This window comes from Callorhinchus milii, unplaced genomic scaffold (genome assembly GCF_018977255.1).
Source record: "Callorhinchus milii isolate IMCB2004 unplaced genomic scaffold, IMCB_Cmil_1.0 Scaffold7, whole genome shotgun sequence".
In the NCBI taxonomy this organism is placed as follows: domain Eukaryota; kingdom Metazoa; phylum Chordata; class Chondrichthyes; order Chimaeriformes; family Callorhinchidae; genus Callorhinchus; species Callorhinchus milii.
In genome coordinates this window covers 1,586,148-1,608,360 of record NW_024704748.1, presented here as the reverse complement: position 1 = coordinate 1,608,360, position 22,213 = coordinate 1,586,148, and the positions used below count along the sequence as shown (strand labels likewise).

Genomic DNA, 22,213 nt, shown 5'->3' with positions numbered 1-22,213 from the left:
ATCCCAAAATAACAACAGCTGTGGGTGGGCCTTTGCCACTGAATCACTGCCACTTAACATTCATTATCATTATCAGATCATTATCTGCTATGAAACCAGTTATTTAATCTGCAGCTTTTTGCTCCTTACAGTGGCTGTACTTGGAATAGCTGTAATTAAGAAGAGGTAGAGTAGGCGATCAAACTCACTCTTTCGTACCGTGTACTCTCCCCTACTTATTTAGATGCGAAAGTCAGAAAACGTGCTCAGGGTGTGATGATACATTGCGTCTAGTCTTGCGATAGATAAAGATCCATTGATTATATGACCACCAGCTCTAGTGCTGACCGTACCAGGATTATAACGGAGGAATGCGGATTTGCTGATAGATCAGCGGAAATCGACGCATCACAATGTCCTGTTAATAGACTCGTAATGACTGAATTGCTGACCTAAATCGTTGGTTGTCTGATTATTGTTTAACTTTTGTTCACCAGCCACAGTCCACGGATTTTACACAGTACGACAGCTACAGCGACATAAGTGAAGGTGTGAGAGGTAGGAATGTCTCTCATTCAATTCAACCTAGAATTGTTTTCAGCTGGAGCATGAAGGCTGAATCCTATCATGTTCTCTTAATTTCATACAATAATGATAATCATAATAATAATCCTGGCGTTTGATACAGCGCCTTATCACGTCTTTGAGACGTCTCAAAACGCTTCTCAAAATATACTGTAAAGTGAATTGACTGTATATTTTGTAGGCGAAACAGAAGAGCCAATTGCTATAATTATGAAGAGTTATCATATAATATAGTTACCATATAAAGCCTTGTCACATTGTTGAGATGTCCAATACATAAAGACAGGCATGTCATACAATTGACATTTCTGTAGTGTCTTTCATGTTGGGAGAACGTCTCAAAGCCTTTTAATGTAAGCAGCTTCATCTTTAAATGTGTGTAAAAAAATAAAAATGCACTCAGTGCTTAAAAATATTAACGTAAAGCCTCCTTTCCTAAAGTGCAACAAGTGTCTCTCTCCGACTTCCAACAGCAGTTCCCATTAACTGATCTTAGTGGGGAGAACCGGGGGGGGGGGGGTGTGAGTGTGAATAAAGTAAGCAATGTTGGCCCAGAGAAGGAAAAGATCAGCCAAGATTCCTGATCCAGTGATTCACTGCTGAAAAACTCCATCTCAAGACCCTCCTCCCTGCCTTCCACCCCTCCTGAACCCAACCCCCAGCTCGGGTCCAAATCCTTGACTGTCCAGCGCCTTGGGATGTCCTCTCAACATGAAAGGTGCTGTGTAAATGTGAATGTCATTTCTGCCCGTTCCATTTTCGTACCAATCGACAGTATGTCCTGCAAAGCCTTTTGAGACGTCTCAAAGACGTGATAAAAAACTATATCAAATGCAACTAGTATTATTATTACTGGGTTCACCTACAAAATGTACACTGCAGAAAACTCTACGAATCACTTTGAGATGTTTTATGTTAGTACACTATATTGAATGCCCATTTGTAATTGATTATGGAACAGAATTAGTGGTGAAACAGCCACAGAATAAAAAGGCTTGTAGATTTGTAGCTTCAGTTATACACAGAGCGATATCTAAAAGTTTACGGTCTGGAATGCACTGCCTGAAAGGGTGGAAACCGATTGAATAACAACTTTCAAAAGGGAATGGACAGGTACTTGAAGAGGAAAAAATGTGCAGGGTTATGGGGAAGGAGCGGGGGAGTGGGACTGATTGGGAAGCTCTCCCAAAGACCCAGCACAGATACGATGGGCTGAATGGCCTCCTTCTGTGCTGTAATATTCTATGATTCTATGACTTTGTGAATGTTTATTGCAGTAATGTATCTGTCTGGCTCTGTTGATGGATACCAATGAGATTGTGGTTTCTTTTTCTTCTTTTGCAGATTCCACGGTACGTTTGCATAATGAGGAACTTCTAAAATAAATTGAGCACAAGAGGAAAAAGACAAACTCCTTGCATGTTGTAATATTCCTAAAGAGATGCATAAATCGACAAAACACATTAAATTGTGCTGGTGCATCTCTAGGTTATTTTGTATTTATTTCCAACAAAATACTTCTGAACAGAATTGAAACCTGTTTAGCACTTAGTTAATTGTAAGTGTGAAACTGTCATAATTAATCATAATAAATCCTAATATTTAACGTAGGGCCTTTCACGTCAGGAGGACACCTTGAAGCGCTTAACAGAATATACTGACAAGTACTGTATATTTTGTGGGTAAAGAAGTTGTGATTAAATTGTGCAGTGTTCATGAATTGAAACTGCGGGCAGATAAAATCAGTAGTTACCGTCAGAATGTGTAACTATTTTCACGGCAGTTAGTTTCAAGCAGAATCTGTATTTATTCCTTTGAATTCTGGAGTGATGTACATTACGCTGTGTGTACGCTTTCCATGCTGGGTCAAAGCTGAATCGAATCAGCCTCCCGGTTCATCTAGAAATTATAATGCACAGACCCCATTATTGACATACAATACATTGAAACACCTGAGAGATCGGAACCAACACCTTCAAGGAATTTGGGATCTTAGCTCTACTTCTGATAGAATTTTGAAGTAATGTTAAATATCAAAAAAAAGGCAAAAACTGATAGTTCTCTCTCGATCTCCTTCTCTCCTGTGTAGCCCACACAGGATGGAGCCGTGCAAGGGACAAGGATGGACCGGGGAGTTTCCATGCCCAATATGTTGGAGCCAAAGGCAAGTTCATCCCAATAGGAACACAAACCCCAACTCTGTCGCCTGCGTTTATTTATTTTGCATCCTTAATTGAGATGTGTTTGATATTTTACACTTCTGACACCGCACCTAAATCTGCTTCAATAAATCTAGTGTGTGAGTGTGTGTGTTGTATGTGTGTGTGTGGTGTATGTGTGTATGGTGTATGTGTGTACGGTGTGTGTGGTGTGTGGTGTGTGAATGTGTGGAGAGGGATATGGATTGGAAACTGGTAGACGGTGAGCAGTGAAATTTCACATTCTGAAGTATTTTTCTTGCACTGTACAGATTTACCCATATGAAGTGCTCTCGGTGGCCAACAGGGGGCGCCACAAGCTACCGAGGGATGTAGATAGAACAAGACTGGAGGTGAGGGCGGCTTCTAAAAATGTCAGAGGGTATCTGGAAATGAACTGCGTTACCTGAGACAACAACAATTTATATTCAGTTTACAATATAGTTTAACAGTTCAGAGAATTTGCAATGTAAATGTACAATTTACGTGCCCTGGAACCTCCCTAACCTCTCCAACCTGCTTACCCCCCCAGTCCACCGCCCGCTGCCTCCGCTCAGCTGTCTCCGGCCTCCTATATGTCCCCCCCTCCCCTCCGCTCCATCATTGCGGGAGTGCTTTCAGCCACTGGGCCTCAAAACTCTGTAACTCTCCCCCTCCACTTTCCCCCATTTTCAGATCATGCCTGAGGACCGCCTCTTTGACTTATGGTCTTATGGTCCTGTGCTTATGGTCATCTCCCCACCCCCCAGCTCCCGGCTTACATCAGGCTCCGTCCCTGTTAAGCTCTCCGAGCCGCTACCCTGCCTGATGAGCGCTATATAATTGCAAGTGGTTGCTGCGGTTGGAATAGCTGCTTTCACATTGGAAGACCGTCTCAAAAGTCATAGACTGTGCATCTGCTGACTTGCACGGCACTGAAGCACGCAGCAGAAAGCTGCAGGATCCGTACCCCAGCCCGCGCTCAATGAGCTGATCTGTGGCCGGGCAGCAGTTGGAGACGCTGCTGTTCGCCCGCGCACACTCAGCAAGGGAAAGGGACGCAAATCAGCCAGAAGTACACTACCTAAAGAGGTCCACTTGGGTGAGACGCCAGAGGGTGAGAATAATAATCCTTGCATTTGATACAGCGCCTATCACGTCTTCGCGACGTCTCAAAGCGTTTCACAGGATACACTGTAAAGTGAATTGACTGTATAGTTTGTGGGCGAAACGCGGCAGCCAATTGCGCACAGCAACGTCTCACAAACAGGTGTGGATTAGCGCCCATGGTGCAATAGCCTTGCAAAGCATCACTGCCTTCAAAAGGGGCAGAAGGGGCAAGGAGAGGAAGGGGTTAAACAGCGATTAAAAACAACCAATATAAAATGCAATGCATCAACCTGGCTCAATGGCAGCACTCGTACCTCTGAATCAGAAAGTTATAGGTTTAAGCCCCATGTTGGACCTTTGAACCCATATAGGTGTCAGAGGTGTTGTCCTTCAGGTGAGATGTCTACCTGTTCAGATGGACGGTAAAGATCCCAAGGCACTCTGTCAAAAAGAGATGGGTCGGTTTTTTTTCCCCCAGTGCCCAGGCCAACAACATTCCAGACTTTTTGTTTAAATTCTTCATTCACTTCTTGGTTGTTTGTGGGACATTGCTGCACGCAGATTGGCAGCTACGTTCGCCCACAAAACACACAGTCACTCCACTTTAAAGCGTATCCTGGGAAGCGCTTTGAGGCATCTGGCAAAGTGTGAAAGGTCCTGCATCTAATCTAAGTTTGATTTAAATTGGTGAATAAGTTTACAAACGGCAACAACAACTCGCATTTATATTAGCCCCCTTTCACACACGATAGCATCGCAGAGAGCTGCACAATGGCGGGGTTGGACAGTGAGCCAAGGAAGAACGTGGGAGGGGATGGTGAGGCAGCCATGGTTGAAGAGATTGGTCTATAAATAATAATAATAATCCTTATCAATATTATTATAAATATACCACAAATATACAGTCAATTCACTTAGTCTATTCTGTGAAGCGCTTTGAGACGTCTAGAAGATGGGATAAGACACTATAGAAAATGCAAGGCTTATTATTATCATTATCAAGAAGGGAGAGGGGATTTGTAAGAGTGTAAAACTGTTGGATTTCAATCTCACTCTAATAATGCACCCGTTTCCTTGCTTATCTTTTTGTGCTCTCAGCGTCATGTGGCACCAGATGTGTTTCACCATCTCTTCAACATGCCCATCCAGCTTTTCGACAGGTTACCACTGTGGAAGCGAAATGAGCTCAAGAAAAAAGCCAGACTCTTCTGAGCTCCACCGTGCGAATTGACAAGGGAGCGAAAGAGAGAGTGGGGATGGGTGGGGGGGGGGGGTGTTGGGGTGGGGGTTTGGCGCAGGGGGAGGGAGGGTGTGGAGGGGAATGGGGAGGACACCCCACTTCGGCAAAATATTCAATGAAACTTTTCCAGAAGCGAGCGAAATGCAAAGCAATTTTTTTTTCTCTCTCTCTCTCTCTTCTTACAAAACAAAAAGAAAAAGCTTCTGAAGAGTTTGCAACAGTTTAGCCGAGTGCAGGATTTGTGTAATTGGAAGGCGGAGGATAAAGGGAAACTCGGGGTTTCCTTTAGAATTGTACCGCCATCGCTCTTGAGTACGATTAACAACAACAACAGCAACAAATTGCATTTGTATAGCGCCTTTCATGTCGGGACAACATTCCAACGAATGAACCAACATGAGCTTCCAACTCTTGGTAAATATTAAGCGGCTTTGATCCTTTGAGAATATTAAGCGATTGGGTATTGTATTGAGTTGGACAATTTTTTTTAGATCGACTGATTTGAATACAAGGGGAACCAGGATTAATATTTAGTAGCACTGCTCCTAGCAAAGTTGTCTCTGCCTGGAACTGTGGAAAGCATGGGTTTGTGTTTTGGGAGGGAGGGAGGGTGGGAGGGAGGGAGTGGGGAATGGGAAGGAAGAAATCAAACGAGCTAATTTGTAATTCAAATTATGCTTTGAACTCTTTATTGCTTGAAACCTTTTACACTGTGTGCTATAGTTGAAAGGGTTGAATGTACAGCTGTACGTAACCATCACGTGGGTCAAAACAAAATGTGGGGTTGGGGGCGGAGGAGAACACATTTTCTCTGAAAGTCAGCAAACGCCCTAACGAAGCAATGAGCAAAATATCTAGCTTTGTACGTTGCCGTTGCTAGTTAGCTGTTAATATGTTACTGCGTTCATTTGTGTTGAAAGCAAAGCAAGTTGTGCACATTTCCTCGAGTCTCTTGTCACTGTCGGGTTAGTTGCGTGTGTCGGAACCTGCCTTGATATGAGGAGCCGGTCACTTTCTTTACACTTTTCCATACAAGTAAATCAGCGCTGATTTACAAGTAAATCCTCCCCCCCCCCACCCCACTCCCCCCCAAAAAAAATCCAGAATTCTTCTCACTTTGTATCTTGGCCTACAAATGAATGCTGTGAAGTGCTTTGAGACGTCAGCGCAAACGTGAATCGGCAATATATCAAACACAAGGATTCTTTCATTTCAAGACTCTGGTCTTAGGGTTAGAACATGATACATGTCGGTGCTCCAGAACCAATTCAGTTGATGTACTTGGAACAGACTTGACAGACTGACCTTTTGGAATCCTATTTCTCAATACTCTGGAGTTAGTGGCAGGTTAATTTTGCTGTTCCTAGTTGTCCTTTGGTTTCTAACACTTCACTGAGTGGATCATAACAAGACCCCTAGGATCGACCCCCTGTAGCCTGTCTGTCCAGTATCTTTGGCAGATAGACATCTCCGTGTTTGCTGAGATTGCAGTTGGTTTAGCGATCAAGCCCACAGGTATATGTCAGGTTAGGAATGACTTGATAAAGAATCATAAAAAATTCGGTTGGAATGCTCTAGGATTTAAATACTTGCATGTCTTACCTTAACCCTAGAAAGGTGGTATATTCTTCCACCATGGGTTACAGTGTTATAGATCCCAGATGCCCCGTAGAATACTCTAGCCCTGTTGGGCAGTGCTGATAATGATATTCTTTATGAAACTTCAATTAGTTCCAGTGTTCAGACAGTTACTTGGGCAGAGAAATGTGTTCAAAGGCCCGTACAATTTCTGAAGTGGCAATTTTAGCAACTGGTAATGATAAGGGAGGGTTGGAGGTCTTAATATCAGTGAATATGCAGCAGTAAATCACCCGAGTTATTCTTCATAAGTAAACAACTGCTCCCTTTTACTTAGAGAAAGCTGGAGTGTCCAAGCCTGACTGTAAATTTGCTAACACCTCCTAAGTTCTGCTCTGTAAATCATTTGTGCATCTTGGTTGAAATGGATAGCTTTCTGGGTTTATAAGGTTTAATTTTCTGCCATGAAGGAATTTACGAGCTGCAAAGGAAATTTTTGCGTAAATTTTGTGTGTTGTTGACCTGAACGGCTTCAGAAATCCTTTGAGAAATATTGGACCAGCTCTGTTAAGCTTTACAAAGTTAGTTTGTTTCTATACATAATGTCATTAATAAAGCAATGTTGCCAGCATTTTATTTATTGTCTCCTCTTTTTAAGTTAGTCACACTGGTAGTTTTTTCTAATGAGCAAAGTGCATGATGAATCAGACCATTTCTGTGCAAGCAATCGATACGCACTCAGTGGTGAGAGGCCTCTGTAAAGTCCCCTTCGCGGTTTCCGTTTGCAGAGTATGCTTTGTGGCGGCCATGTGTTGTGCAATATTAAGCAAAACTAGAAGTGATCCTAACAAAAGATCCTCAATAATCAGAACGAGACTCTTGGTTGAAATGGATGTTGTGGATTCCTGTATCTCAGTGGTTAGAGCGCTCGCCTTGTCAGCGAGAAACCGGGGTTCGATTCCCGGCAGGGTGAATGTTGGGCAAGTTTCCTTACTCCACATGCCTTTGTTTACCTAGTAGTAGGTAGGAACCCAGTTGTTAGTTTATTGGCGGATCGCTTTTCCGGGGATAATAATTCTTTCAAAAAAATAATAATAAATTGGTCACTTCACTCCACGACTGTTTGTGGGACGCTGCTGTGCGCAATTGGCTATCGCGTTTCACCCACAAAATATACAATCAATTCACTTTACAGTATATACTGTATATAGTATTCATATGCTATGTATATGTATATACTGTAAAGCGCTTTGAGACATCTCAAAGACTTGATAAGGCACTATAACAAATGTAAGGATTAAGATTATTATTATTATCAGTTTTCTTTATGAGTCTCTAGTTGGCGTTTAAGAAAATATTCTGTTTGGTGTGAACCATTCACGCGTTTAGAATCCTTCCCGAAAGGAAGGAAATGTCTGTGTTAATACCATAACTCTCCGAGCAGATTTTTTTCTTGTTTGAGGAAACACAACCGACACTGAATTCTTTCATTATCGTGCACTACTTAAAACACAAGGGAGCTGATTAGCATTGAACTAACTCTGTAACAGCTAGAGGATCACTGAGAGGCACAGCAACATCTGATACAGGAGATATCAGAAGAATTTATAAACAAGTTCGAGCTTTTCGAGTTAGCCTCGGGCCTGCGAGCACGAGCGAGTGAACAGAATAAACCTCGGTACAAAAAAATGACTGTTTGAAAGTGGGATTTCACGGGGCCATCTCCAGCTTTCCAGAAGGAATAACTTCCAAACTCATTTCTGCCCCAATTCATATAAAAATCGTTCCGAAGACGACTCTAGGTATAACATGACAAGCTGAACCTCTCTGCCTTGTAGAATCTCTTTGAAAGCTTTGCATCGACTCAGTTAGTTTAAAAACGACCAGGGGCTAAACAGGTGATTGCCCACATTTCTGTGGTGCTCAAGATGGCATCTCACTCTGAGGGCTATCGAGTAGCTTATGGAAGTGGAAAGATTCACAGTGGAAGTGCTCTTGAGGTTCGGGTTCAGGCAAGAATGCAGAAAATCCCGTGTAGGACTCTGCTTCACCTTCCCTTGGAGAACTTGATACTAATTTAAGGCAATACCGCAAATTAGACCCCCTGCAATTAATTTTCTAATCTTGCTCCCATGATATTCTGCGTACCTCTCAGTGTGTATTATCTTTATGGATATTGGGAACAAGGGGAGTAAAGATACACAAAACAGAGCAACGGGTATATCATTATTATTGAAACAGCTCGGGAGAACTGAGAGGGTGGAGAGATTTGGATTTTCAAGTAGGTCGTGTTTTGTGGACATTGATTCAATAGTTGAAGGTTTCCCTGTTACAAAGCAGTGCGTATGGGGGTTGGCATAAAATAGTATTTGAATCCACGTGTGTAGCTAACTGCAGCAGACACCTGTCACTATAACTGTTTACCACTCAAGCCTTTCCTTATCGGCAAACAGAAAGAAATCAGCAACAAATCGAATTAGAATAAAACCCCATTCTTTGCCAGTTTTTGATAACTTCTTTATGAATGGGATGGAGGAGAGAAGAAGTCTGTTTTGCTGCTTGTGTTTTGGATGAAAACAGCTCTTAATACAATTGTGAGCTGTGTTAGAAATCCGTGCAAACTCCCAATGTTTCGATATGAGCAAAAATAATCACATTCCAATGTGGCCACAATTGAGGGTATGCGATCCCCAAAATGGTGGTTGAAATATAAAACGCTGGGCTGTTGAGACGCGGGCGCACCAACGGAACAAGATCTCACTGTATTTCACATTTTATTTGGGTTGGCCTTACCACAGACAAAAAAAAACAGGTTGCTAGTCTTTCGCGTCATTGTGTTTGACAGATGGCATTGCAGCTAAGAAAAGACCGTGTGAATTGTAGGTCCTCCAAACCCTTCAATTGTGTTTTTGGTTTATTTACCAAAAGCCATTGTTTCAGCTGCAGTTCCACGTGTTTCTTTTAAAACGTTGCTCTGCAGTCACCAATGTTTTTCCACGTGTACAAACTCTGTTGCGCTGTCGTTCTCTCTCTCTCTCTGGGTTCTTTTTCTATAAATAATGGCAATATCTGCTGATCTCTATCCTTTGTATTGCAAGCTGCACCTCCATATTACCCTTCTGCACCACTATAACCTGTATCACAGTTGTATTCAGCTCAAGAAAATAAAGAATGTTTTTGTGCTTTATTCTTAAATGTTATGAAGTTTCTTATATTCAGAAATCTGAACAGTTTACCTCCTGTTTCTCCTTTATATAGTAGAGCCGGAGTTGGGACCATGGGATCAGAGCAAGGCTATGACTTGTTATATATTGGAAATCGTTAGAGCACTCGCCTTGCAAGGAAGAAGACCTGGGTTCGATTCCCGTCGGGCAAAACATTGGGCAGGTTTCCTTACTCCACACCCCTCTATTTACCCTGCAGTAAGTAGGAACCCGTTTGTTAGTTGACTGGTGGATCGCTTTTCCGGGGGTAATAATCCCTTCTAAAAAATATATATATAAAATTTATTTGGTCACTCAATCCATAACTGTTTGTGGGACACTGCTATGCACAATTGGCTGCAGTGTTTCACCCACAAAATACACAAGTCAATTCACTTTTGGGTTTGTGCAGCTACCCTTTATCGACCATTATTTCGGGTCATTATTCCATATTATGGTACGGTGAACTTAATAGGCAAATAATGCTATGAGCCAGGCCTGAAATCACCTGTAATTCTTTAATTACTAAATCAGGGGCACTGGTAATTCCATTTGTTGCATTGCACGTGTGTGTGCGCGTCTGCAAATGGTTAGCACAACCTGCAAATTAGACCTCCCCTCCCTGTGTCGCTTCCCTCATAAGGCTTGTAATGCCAACTCAATACTATATCCAGTATCCAAGATAATGGTTGCAACAGTACGCCCCACCAAGACATTCACAGACATCAGAGATAATGTTTATTTATTGTCCCATTCCTTAAATCATACTGCCAGTTGAGTATGAATTAAAAACATGAAGCATGGAATGAGAAAAGGCCATTAGCAGGTTTCCCCCCCTCCCCCACCTTCCTTTCTATAGACCATGAAAAAACATCCAATCATGAAATCCATCCACGTTGTCTTCTGGGGAAAGTTGTACAGAAATATTCAGATTCCCAAGACAATACGCAGAAATACTTCCCCCTAACTCTGCTGTTCAGACCTGGCCTGCTTCCCAACAAAGACATTTCCTTTTCCTCCAGATTTGGTAGCACAGAAACCATTATATCCTGTGGGTAATTTCTTCATTCTGGTCTGGATATGTCCCTGTAACATTTACGTGCAAAGTTTGGATGAAAAAGACCCTTCTGCATATTCGATCTCCTCCTTGCACAAGACCATTGTATTGTCCCCAACTACATATGTATCCAGGTCACTTTTGAAGAGACCATTCAAATACAGCATCAACTAGACTTGTTATAGTCCAGATCTTCATTATCCACCATTTAGTTCCACCACTACCCCCTCTATCATGTTGATCAGCTTCTATCATCAGTAAATACCAGTTACATATGTAGAGATTTCCAAGTTGTGTTTGTGCTGTTCACACAGTGATGGAAAATCTAGTTCTAGATAAAAGTTTAAAAAAAATGCTCGTGCTTTGTGATACTTGAGGTAAGAAGTAGGAATTGATCTAAAATGAGCCTGGTCAGGCCAGACTAGATTTGCTTGTGGTGCTGTGCAGGATTTAATCACCATCTTGGGGTATATTTGTTATAACGTATTTCACAATTGCACCAAACTCATTTCTGAACCCAAAGTTAATCAATGTGCAACGGTTGATTGACAAGTTACACTGCATGGCTCAAGTGACTGGACCATGATCATCAGTACTAACCCTACCTGATAGCTCAGAGACTTCACTTATCCAATGAAAGGACCAATGAAAGGAGTAGGCGCGAAAGTTTGTGAAGCACAGCTAGGATTCCAGGCTCTGTATGTGCTCCCAACACAAATCTAAACACAGGAATTCAGAACGCTTGAGAGACGTCCAGCTTTTGGAATATTTTTTCCAAATCTGCCTTTTCCTGATAGCAAAGCCAACTTAATACAACTGTACAAAAATAATAAATCTGTATGTTTGTCGCTCACTGTTTCACTGATCAGATCCATGGTCTGGGAAGCTATCAAAGACGTGATAAGGCGCTATATCAAATGCAAGGATTATTATTATTATTATTTGTGCGAGTGCAGCAAACCTCAGCGAGGTGTGAGAGGATCTCACCAGGTACCAACTCCTGTGTGATATCTGGGGGGTATGGGGGGAAGCCCCATGATTAGCAGGAGCCCTGGTATTTTTCCCTTCCTTTACCCAGGCTCCTGGGATTACATTTGTGGCTGGGCTGACGGAGGGAGTGGTGGAGAGGGTTTGTTTAAGGAGAAGTGAGAGGTGGTTGTGATACGGTATCACATGGACTCTGCCTTTAAATCTTTAAGGTTAACCTACTCCGAATTTCAGCCGCTGATCATTGACCAGGTTCGTTACTCCACCTCTCCAAAGCTGTGTCCAGGGCCTTAGGACGTCCTCCTGATATGAAAGGCGCTGTACAAATGTAATTTATTGTTCAGTTCCTGCTCTCAAACGACGCCCTCTCCTCTCAGGGTAACAGTGAGCTGAGGTCACTAGGAGTGTGCTGCGCTGTGTGGTACAGAGACTGCCCCGAGAGGCTGGAGATACACTTCTGTCTGTGCAGGGAGAGGGTATGTCTCAGAAGCAAACACAGTGGCCGGCACCTCTTCCAGCAGGATGTCCTCGCTGTTCGCTTCCACTCTTGCAGGCGGTTCTATAGAAGGAACAGTGGAATACTGGTGTTATTACCAGTGCCCACACTGCCTCCTGCTCCTCTTCCCTACAACACACCCCCCTACTGCACCCCACCGAGAAAATCCTGTAACATGTGACAAATTGAGTAGAGGTGCAACATGGGATCATACTGTGATCCGAGAGGGTGGGTATGAGCAAGCGAGCGAAGGGAGTGGGGGCGCGAGTCGGGGGCACATGAGGGGATGAGAGGGGGCTGTGCCTGGTTGGAGCAGGGGGTTGGGGTGAGGTAGTGAGGGAGGATAAATATAGAGTAACTGAAGCCTCCGTTAGCTAACAGAGCTGGTTGTGTGTGGCAGATAGTTTTACCTGCCTCAATAACCGCCATGGAGCAATAAACTGACCTCTCGCATGTGATCACTGATGTGCTGGCTTCCAGAGCATTGGTTTAAAATCTTTTCATCTTTAAACAGTGCATCAAAAGCAGCCAGAAAGGTGGGTTCTCACTCCACGCTGCTTGTTAAATCTCTCGTACCTGACGTCCCGCAGACTTGGTCGGCGCCCATCACATCTGCCTCTCCAGCTGCACTCTCGCTCTCACACAGGACGACTTCACTACAGTGAGAGAGAGACACACACACAGACATGTCAGCAAAACCAGGCTTGGCCACAGTGCCACTGCATCTGCCTCAGTTGTTTTGGTTTAAATCTAACGCAGGGCTAATTAAAATCACTTCTAGATTCTCTCACTGTCAGTCCGTGGCTCAGTCACTTGCACTCCCAGCTCTGGGTCAGCGGTTGTGGATTCAAGGCCTAAGTCGGGCCTTTGAGCTCATTGTGTAACAATAATAATAATTATTATAAAAGCCGTGAAAAGTGCTATATCAAATGCAAACATTATTATAATAATAACTTTTGGTTTGATGCAGCGCCTTATCATATAATTTCCTCCTTCAAGGCCGCTCTCAAGACCTTTCTCTTCAACCGTGCCTTCACCTCCCCTCTCTACCCCTCTATCGACTCTCTTCCCCCTCTTCGCTCCTTCCCTTTGCTCCCCTCACCCTGACCATTTCCCCCGTCCGGGTCCTGACCCAACTGTCCAGCGCCTTGGGACGTCCTCCCGACGTGAAAGGCGCTCTATAAATGCAATCATGTTGTTGTTGAAACGTCTCAAAGCGCTTCACAGAACATACTGTAATATGAATTGACCGTATATCTTGTGGGCGAAACGTGGCAGCCAATTGTGCACAGCAGTGCCCCACAAACATTTCTGAGTGAGTGAGTAATTATTACCATTTTAATTGAGGGAATATTACCCCTGGAAAAGCGATCCGCCAATCGACTAACAACTGGGTTCCTACTTACTGCTGGGTAAACAGAGGCGTGTGTGTGGGGTAAGGAAACTTGCCTAAGGTTTCGCCCTGCCCGGATATCGGACCCTGGTCCTCTCACTTGCGAGGAGAGTGCTCTAACCACTGGGCTGCAGGCCCGCACACTGTGAAGTGCTTTGAGATGTCTCAATGATGTGATGAGGCGTGATATATTATCAAATGCAAGGATCATTATTATCATCAAATGTCAAGATTATTATCATTGTGACCGGGGTTTGCAGACGGTACCTGGTGTGTTGCTGTATCTCCCCCTCGGCCGGCCTGAGCTGAGGGTCCTGGTGTACGGCCTGGATGTGGTGGAGGAGGGTGGCCTCGTTGCTGTATTTCTTGTGACAGTGATGGCAGGTCACCATGCGGGCGTTGGTCATGTGGATGTTCCTGACGTGGCGGCGCAGGTCCCCTGGGGAACGACACCCGCACGCTCAACAACAGCTTGGCGATCGCTGCTCCCACCGCCCACACGGCTCAACAACAACAACTTACATTTGAGCTCACAGTCGAGGCTGACACTCCAGTGCAGTGCTGGTGGGGAAGCGGTGGGGTGTGGGGGGGGGGGGGGAGGAGTGGGGGGGCAGCGCTGCATTGTTGTAATTTCAGTAAGACATTAAACCCCCAAAGTCACATCTGCCCATTTGGGGGTGAACGTCAAAGATCTCGCGATAAATTGGTTGTTCACTTTCTGGCTCTTTAATGTGTGTGAAAGGACTTCCCATTTGGCTACAAAAATCACAGTCGCTGCCCCCTCCGTGACAGAAATCTGTGAAGAGCCTTGAGACGTTTTTGACCCCCAGCTTCAGCCCCTCTCGAACACTTACCAGACTGGTAGAACGCCCGGTGACACTGGCTACATCGGAATGGACGCTCTTTTGTATGAAATCTCTTATGCACGACGAGGTCACTGGGGGGGGTGGGGAGAGAGAGAGAGAGATAACACTGGGGAGAGAGAGAGAGAGAGAGAGAGAGAGAAAGATACCAACAAGGTCACCGGGGTGAGAGATAGCCGGATTGTGTGAGACGCGCTGTATACCTGGCTCTCAGGAAGCCCTGGGTTGGGGGGAAGGATGGGGTTGGGGGAGGGAGTTGGAGTTGGGGGGGAGGTTGGGGTTGAGGGGGGGAAGGTTGGGTTTGGGGGGAGGTTGGGTGGGGGGGGGGAGGTTGGAGTTGGGAGGGAGGTTGGGGTTGGGAGGGAGGTTGGGGGGGAGGTTGGGGTTGGGGGGGGAGGTTGGGGTTGGATGGGGGAGAGGAGGTTGGGTGGGGGGGGAGATTGCGTGGGGTGGGGGTCAGGTTGGGTTTGGGGGGAGGTTGGGGTTGGGGGGGATATTGGGTTGGTGGGGGAAGGTTGGGGAGGGGAGGTTGGGGTTGGTGGGTGCAGTTATACACATTATACCCACACACACATATATATATATTATTTACATGTTTGCTGCAAGAATAGAGTAACCGTAACAGCACATACACACACAGGCACATACACAAACAACAGACACAGGCAGACAGACGCCCACACACACACACACGCACACACACACGCACACGCACACGCACATACACAAACAACAGACACAGGCAGACAGACGCCCACACACACACACACACACACAGTGTTGGAGCCTGGGGCAGTGAGCTCTGTACTTACACTCACAGCCTGACCCCGCCACCACCAGCTTGTCAGCAGGAACCACCTGCCGGACCCTGTTCACAACCTCCACTCGCTCCGTCTCCGTCAGGAAGGGGTACTCACCATTCGAGCCCTGGACCACCAACCCTGGGGGGAGGGGAGAGAGAGCGAGAGAGAGAGAGAGAGAGAGAGAAAACATCTTTAAAGCTTAATGATTCGTTCTGAGCGTATTGGATGATTAGGAATAAAGCCATCGTCAATTTTTGCAGCACTTTTATCAACCCCAGTGTCCGCTTCACTGGGGGTGGGGGGGGGGGGGGAAATCGCTGACAAGTGTAGTGACTGTGTGATTGGTGTTTGTCACAGCAGCCATCGAGGGCTCAGGAGTCCCCTCTGGCTCAAAAGGTTGAGGGTTCAAGCCCCCAGGTCAGGGACTTTGATCTTATAGTCCAGGTCGATGCTCCAAGGCAGTCTTGTATGTGTGTGTGTGTTTTGGGGGAGGGGGCGGCTGCTGTCTGTCTTTCAGGTGAACCATCAACCTCCCTGTTTGTCTGCTCGGGTAGATGTTAAAGATCCCGGAACATGATTGGAAAAGAGAAGGGAGTTTCTCTCTCTCTCTCTCCGTTTCCCAACGTCCTGGCCGACAACCACACACACACACACACCCCCTCCCCAGATAAAATCACCACTTCACGCCTGTTTGAGGGATATTTCTCGTGGCTGTGGGCAAATTGGCTGCCGGATTTGCTGCTTTACAAAACACACAAACACTACACTTTACAGCAACTTTCGGCGAAGCGCTTTGAGAGACTTTCAGGTTAGACCCGGTGAGATAGCAGGATAATCTGATTCTTTTCTGGAATGTGCTTACAGAGAATCTAACCCAAAACCTTGACCCTCAGTGAAACTCCGCTAACTCCACACCACCTGATTATCGTGTTAATGATAAACTAGTCCAGTAACAGCAAACCCGGGACACAGTCTGACTGAGTCTCTCCTGGGTTTAACTATTTATGATCCGTATTATTTGTGGGATCATTTGCTGGATTTCAAAATAATAATAACCAACAGAATACTGTACTTGTATTTGTTTAATATTTTCATCATAATTTATTCTTAAAATTCACTGTCAGATGGATTACTTTCAAGGCGAGTTGATTGGTGGATCATTTTACAAACGGTAATGATCCCTTCCCAAAAAAAAACGTGGTCACTCAACCCACGACTGTTTGCGGGACGCTGCTGTGCGCAATTGGCTGCCGCGTTTTGCCCACAAAATACACAGTCTTCACAGTTTACGGTATACACTCTACAGTATATTCTGTGAAGCGCTTTGAGACGTCTCGACAACGCTATCTCAAATGCTTGGATTCTTCTTATTATTAAGACGCAGTGTCGCAGAAAGTCCCAGTTTATTACACTTTCTCCTCACCCTCTGAATTTCAGACTAACCCGCTGTGCTGATCAGCGCTGTACGCAGGTTTAGATGACAACAACAACAACAACAATAATTCGAGTGTCAAGATTAAGATTGGCGCCTGAATAATAATCATTCACGTCATTTCTGATCAATTGTATTTTTTCAAGGCGTCGGATTATAAATGCGGAATATTATGATGATGATTATAAAAAAAGTAGAACTTTTTTTCTCGCTGGAGCTTGATGTCACGAGGCCAAGAGTCGGGGCAGACACTGGGTGGTGGTGATCACTTACCCCTGAAAGGCAACTGGCTCCATCTGTGCACATTGTCCACCAGCTGCTGGTACTGTAGCTGTCCCAGGGGGTTGAAGGGGGTGGTGATAGGGGGGTAGATCCCTCGCAGGTCCAGGGTGTAGTGTCTCACTGGGCTCAGCCCCAGCCCCAGCCGCAGTCCCCTCTTTAACATCTGGCACAGAGAGAAACTCTTTCCCCTTCTGCTGAGCGTTTGACAGATGCCAATCAGTCGCTGCAACATTTAACAGCTGATTCAGTGACCCGGAAACTCCTGTCTACGTCCTACTGGACAAACACATCTCTCTCTGTCTAAACTTTTACAGGCTTTATTAAACATTTGCTAAACTTTTACAGGCTTTATTAAACTTTTGCTAAACTTATACTGAACTATTACAGACTTTGTTAAACTTTACTAAACTTTTTACAAACCTCACAAAAACTGTTGCAATCTTATTCTGCCAACAAGTGAGCTTCACCGACTGTGATTCTGTTAAATAGCAAATGTACAACAGTAATATGTTAATAATTGTAGGAAGGAATGAGTTATGTACACAGTATTACATAAAAATATAATATCCTCGTGGGGATCGATTGCTATTAGGTGTGTGTGTGTATGTGTTTGAGTGAGTGAATGAGGGAGTGAGTATGTATGTCACCCTCCCCGCGTCCCCACCCACACCCCACCCCACCGGCTCGGCCCCGGGATCCGTTGCTGTGAAGCGCTCTGAGACGCCGCCCGGCGCTATGTAAACCCAAGTCCCCACCCACAGCCGCGTCCCCACCCACAGCCGCGTCCCCACCCACAGCCGCGTCCCCACCCACAGCCGTCCCCACCCACAGCCGTCCCCACCCACAGCCGTCCCCACCCACAGCCGCGTCCCCACCCACAGCCGTCCCCACCCACAGCCGCGTCACCACCCACAGCCACGTCCCCATCCACAGCCGTCCCCACCCACAGCCGTCCCCACCCACAGCCGTCCCCACCCACAGCCGTCCCCACCCACAGCCGCGTCCCCACCACAGCCGTCCCACCCACAGCCGTCCCACCCACAGCCGTCCCCACCCACAGCCGCGTCCCCACCCACAGCCGCGTCCCCTCCCACAGCCGTCCCCACCCACAGCCGCGTCCCCACCCACAGCCGTCCCACCCACAGCCGCGTCCCCACCCACAGCCGCGTCCCCTCCCACAGCCGCGTCCCCTCCCACAGCCGTCCCCACCCACAGCCGCGTCCCCACCCTCAGCCGCGCCCCACCCTCAGCCGCGGCCCACCCCAGCCGCGCCCCCACCCTCAGCCGCGTCCCCACCCACAGCCGCGCCCCCACCTCAGCCGCGGCCCACCCACAGCCGCGTCCCCACCCACAGCCGTCCCCACCCACAGCCGCGTCCCCACCCACAGCCGTCCCCACCCACAGCCGCGTCCCCACCCACAGCCGCGTCCCCACCCACAGCCGTCCCCACCCACAGCCGCGTCCCCACCCACAGCCGCGTCCCACCCACAGCCGTCCCACCCTCAGCCGCCCCACCCACAGCCGCGTCCCACCCACAGCCGCGCCCCACCCACAGCCGCGTCCCACCCACAGCCGTCCCCCTCAGCGCGCCCCACCCACAGCCGCGTCCCCACCCACAGCCGTGTCCCCTCCACAGCCGCGTCCCCCCCAGCCGCGTCCCCTCCCACAGCCGCGTCCCTCCCACAGCCGTCCCCACCCACAGCCGTCCCCACCCACAGCCGCGTCCCACCCACAGCCGCGTCCCCACCCTCAGCCGCCCCCCACCCACAGCCGCGTCCCCACCCACAGCCGCGTCCCCACCCACAGCCGTCCCACCCACAGCCGTCCCACCCACAGCCGTCCCCACCCACAGCCGTCCCACCCACAGCCGTCCCCACCCACAGCCGTCCCCACCCACAGCCGTCCCCACCCACAGCCGCGTCCCCACCCACAGCCGCGCCCCCACCCACAGCCGCGTCACCCACCACAGCCGCGTCCCCACCCACAGCCGCGTCCCCACCCACAGCCGCGCCCCACCCACAGCCGCTCACCCCACAGCCGCGTCCCCACCCACAGCCGCCCCACCCACAGCCGTCCCCACCACAGCCGCGTCCCCACCCACAGCCGTCCCCACCCACAGTCGTCCCCACCCACAGCCGTCCCCACCCACAGCCGCGTCCCCACCCACAGCCGTCCCCCCACAGCCGTGTCCCCTCCCACAGCCGCGTCCCCTCCCACAGCCGTCCCCTCCCACACCGTCCCCACAGCCGTCCCCACCACAGCCGTCCCCACCCACAGCCGCGTCCCCACCCACAGCCGCGTCCCCACCCACAGCCGCGTCCCCACCCACAGCCGCGCCCCCACCCACAGCCGCGTCCCCACCCACAGCCGCGTCCCCACCCACAGCCGTCCCACCCAGCCGTCCCCACCCACAGCCGTCCCCACCCACAGCCGCGTCCCTCCCACAGCCGTCCCCCCACAGCCGCGTCCCCCCACAGCCGCGTCCCCCCCACAGCCGTCCCCACCCACAGCCGTCCCCACCCACAGCCGCGTCCCCACCCACAGCCGTCCCCACCCACAGCCGCGTCCCCACCCACAGCCGCCCCACCCACAGCCGGTCCCCACCCACAGCCGCGTCCCCACCCACAGCCGTCCCCACCCACAGCCGTCCCCACCCACAGCCGTCCCCACCCACAGCCGCGTCCCCACCCACAGCCGTCCCCACCACAGCCGTCCCCACCCACAGCCGCGTCCCACCCACAGCCGTCCCCACCCACAGCCGTCCCCACCCACAGCCGTCCCACCCACAGCCGCGTCCCCACCCACAGCCGCCCCCACCCACAGCGCGTCCCCACCCACAGCCGTCCCACCCTCAGCCGTCCCCACCCACAGCCGTCCCCACCCACAGCCGTCCCCACACAGCCGTCCCCACCCACAGCCGTCCCACCCACAGCCGTCCCCACCCACAGCCGCGTCCCCACCCACAGCCGCGCCCCCACCCACAGCCGTCCCACCCACAGCCGCGTCCCCACCCACAGCCGCGTCCCCACCCACAGCCGCGTCCCCACCCACAGCCGCGCCCCCACCCACAGCCGCGTCCCCACCCACAGCCGCGTCCCCACCCACAGCCGCGTCCCCACCCACAGCCGTCCCCACCCACAGCCGCGTCCCCACCCACAGCCGTCCCCACCCACAGCCGTCCCCACCCACAGCCGTCCCACCCACAGCCGTCCCACCCACAGCCGCGTCCCACCCACAGCCGCGCCCCCACCCACAGCCGTCCCCACCCACAGCCGCGTCCCCACCCACAGCCGCGTCCCCACCCACAGCCGCGTCCCCTCCCACAGCCGTCCCCACCCACAGCCGTCCCACCCACAGCGCGTCCCCACCCACAGCCGCGTCCCCACCACAGCCGCGTCCCCACCCTCAGCCGCGCCCCACCCACAGCCGCGTCCCACCACAGCCGCGTCCCCACCCACAGCCGTCCCCACCCACAGCCGTCCCCACCCACAGCCGTCCCACCCACAGCCGTCCCACCCACAGCCGTCCCCACCCACAGCCGTCCCCACCCACAGCCGCGTCCCCACCCACAGCCGCGCCCCCACCCACAGCCGCGTCCCCCCCACAGCCGCGTCCCACCCACAGCCGCGCCCCACCCACAGCCGTCCCCACCCACAGCCGTCCCCACCCACAGCCGTCCCCACCCACAGCCGTCCCCACCCACAGCCGCGTCCCCACAGCCGCGTCCCCACCCACAGCCGCGTCCCACCCACAGCCGTCCCCACCCACAGCCGCGTCCCCACCCACAGCCGTCCCCACCCACAGCCGCGTCCCCACCCACAGCCGCGTCCCCACCCACAGCCGTCCCCACCCACAGCCGCGCCCCCACCACAGCCGCGTCCCCACCCACAGCCGTCCCCACCCACAGCCGCGTCCCCCCACAGCCGCGTCCCCCCACAGCCGGTCCCCCACAGCCGTCCCCACCCACAGCCGTCCCCACCCACAGCCGGTCCCACCCACAGCCGCGTCCCCACCCACAGCCGCGTCCCACCCACAGCCGCGCCCCACCCACAGCCGTCCCCCCACAGCCGCGTCCCCACCCACAGCCGTCCCCACCCACAGCCGTCCCCACCCACAGCCGTCCCACCCACAGCCGTCCCCACCCCACCACAGCCGTCCCCACCCACAGCCGTCCCCACCCACAGCCGCGTCCCCACCCACAGCCGCGTCCCACCCACAGCCGTCCCCACCCACAGCCGTCCCCACCCACAGCCGTCCCACCCACAGCCGTCCCCCACCCACAGCCGTCCCCACCCACAGCCGTCCCCACCCACAGCCGTCCCCACCCACAGCCGCGTCCCCACCCACAGCCGTCCCCACCCACAGCCGTCCCCACCCACAGCCGTCCCCACCCACAGCCGCGTCCCCACCCACAGCCGTCCCCACCCACAGCCGCGTCCCACCCACAGCCGTCCCCACCCACGCCGTCCCCACCCACAGCCGCGTCCCCACCCACAGCCGCGTCCCCACCCACAGCCGCGTCCCCACCCCCAGCCTCCCACCCACAGCCGTCCCCACCCACAGCCGCGTCCCCACCCCACAGCCGCGTCCCCAGCCGCGTCCCCACCCAGCACCACAGCCGTCCCCACCCACAGCCGCCCCCCCACAGCCGCGTCCCACCCACAGCCGTCCCCCCAGCCTCCCACCCACAGCCGTCCCCACCCACAGCCGTCCCCACCCACAGCCGCGTCCCCACCCACAGCCGTCCCCACCCACAGCCGCGTCCCACACAGCCGTCCACAGCCGTCCCCCCAGCCGCTCCCACCCACAGCCGTCCCCACCCACAGCCGTCCCCACCCACAGCCGCGTCCCCACCACAGCCGTCCCCACCCACAGCCGTCCCCACCCACAGCCGCGTCCCACCCACAGCCGCGTCCCCACCCACAGCCGTCCCCACCCACAGCCGTCCCCCCCAGCCGTCCCCACCCCCGCTCACCCACAGCCGTCCCACCCACAGCCGTCCCACCCACAGCCGCGTCCCACCCACAG

The 22,213-nt window shown here is 51.0% G+C and overlaps 2 protein-coding genes across 13 annotated transcripts in view; one reads left to right on the top strand and one right to left on the bottom strand.

Moving 5' to 3' along the window:
- The window catches only part of ablim1b (actin binding LIM protein 1b), a 125,173-nt gene extending 120,073 nt beyond the window's left edge, over positions 1–5,100 (top strand). For all 12 annotated transcript variants that reach the window (XM_042336949.1, XM_042336955.1, XM_042336952.1 and 9 more), the window contains 5 exons: positions 477–537; positions 1,909–1,916; positions 2,654–2,728; positions 3,035–3,115; positions 4,950–5,100. In XM_042336949.1, coding sequence (XP_042192883.1) covers positions 477–537; positions 1,909–1,916; positions 2,654–2,728; positions 3,035–3,115; positions 4,950–5,063 — 339 coding nt within the window. In that variant the 3' untranslated portion in view covers positions 5,064–5,100. The remainder of the gene's footprint in view (positions 1–476; positions 538–1,908; positions 1,917–2,653; positions 2,729–3,034; positions 3,116–4,949) is intronic.
- Positions 5,101–10,597: 5,497 nt separating this feature from the next.
- On the bottom strand, positions 10,598–17,423 carry LOC121849470 (zinc finger protein 583-like). The gene is made up of 7 exons (XM_042336791.1): positions 17,177–17,423; positions 15,437–15,609; positions 14,872–14,888; positions 14,660–14,742; positions 14,073–14,244; positions 12,989–13,068; positions 10,598–12,475 (listed from the first exon to the last, which is right to left on the bottom strand). Exons 1-7 carry the CDS (start codon positions 17,415–17,417, stop codon positions 12,315–12,317), a joined length of 927 nt encoding a protein of 308 aa, XP_042192725.1. The 5' UTR covers positions 17,418–17,423; the 3' UTR covers positions 10,598–12,314.
- Between the last annotated feature and the right edge of the window lie 4,790 nt (positions 17,424–22,213).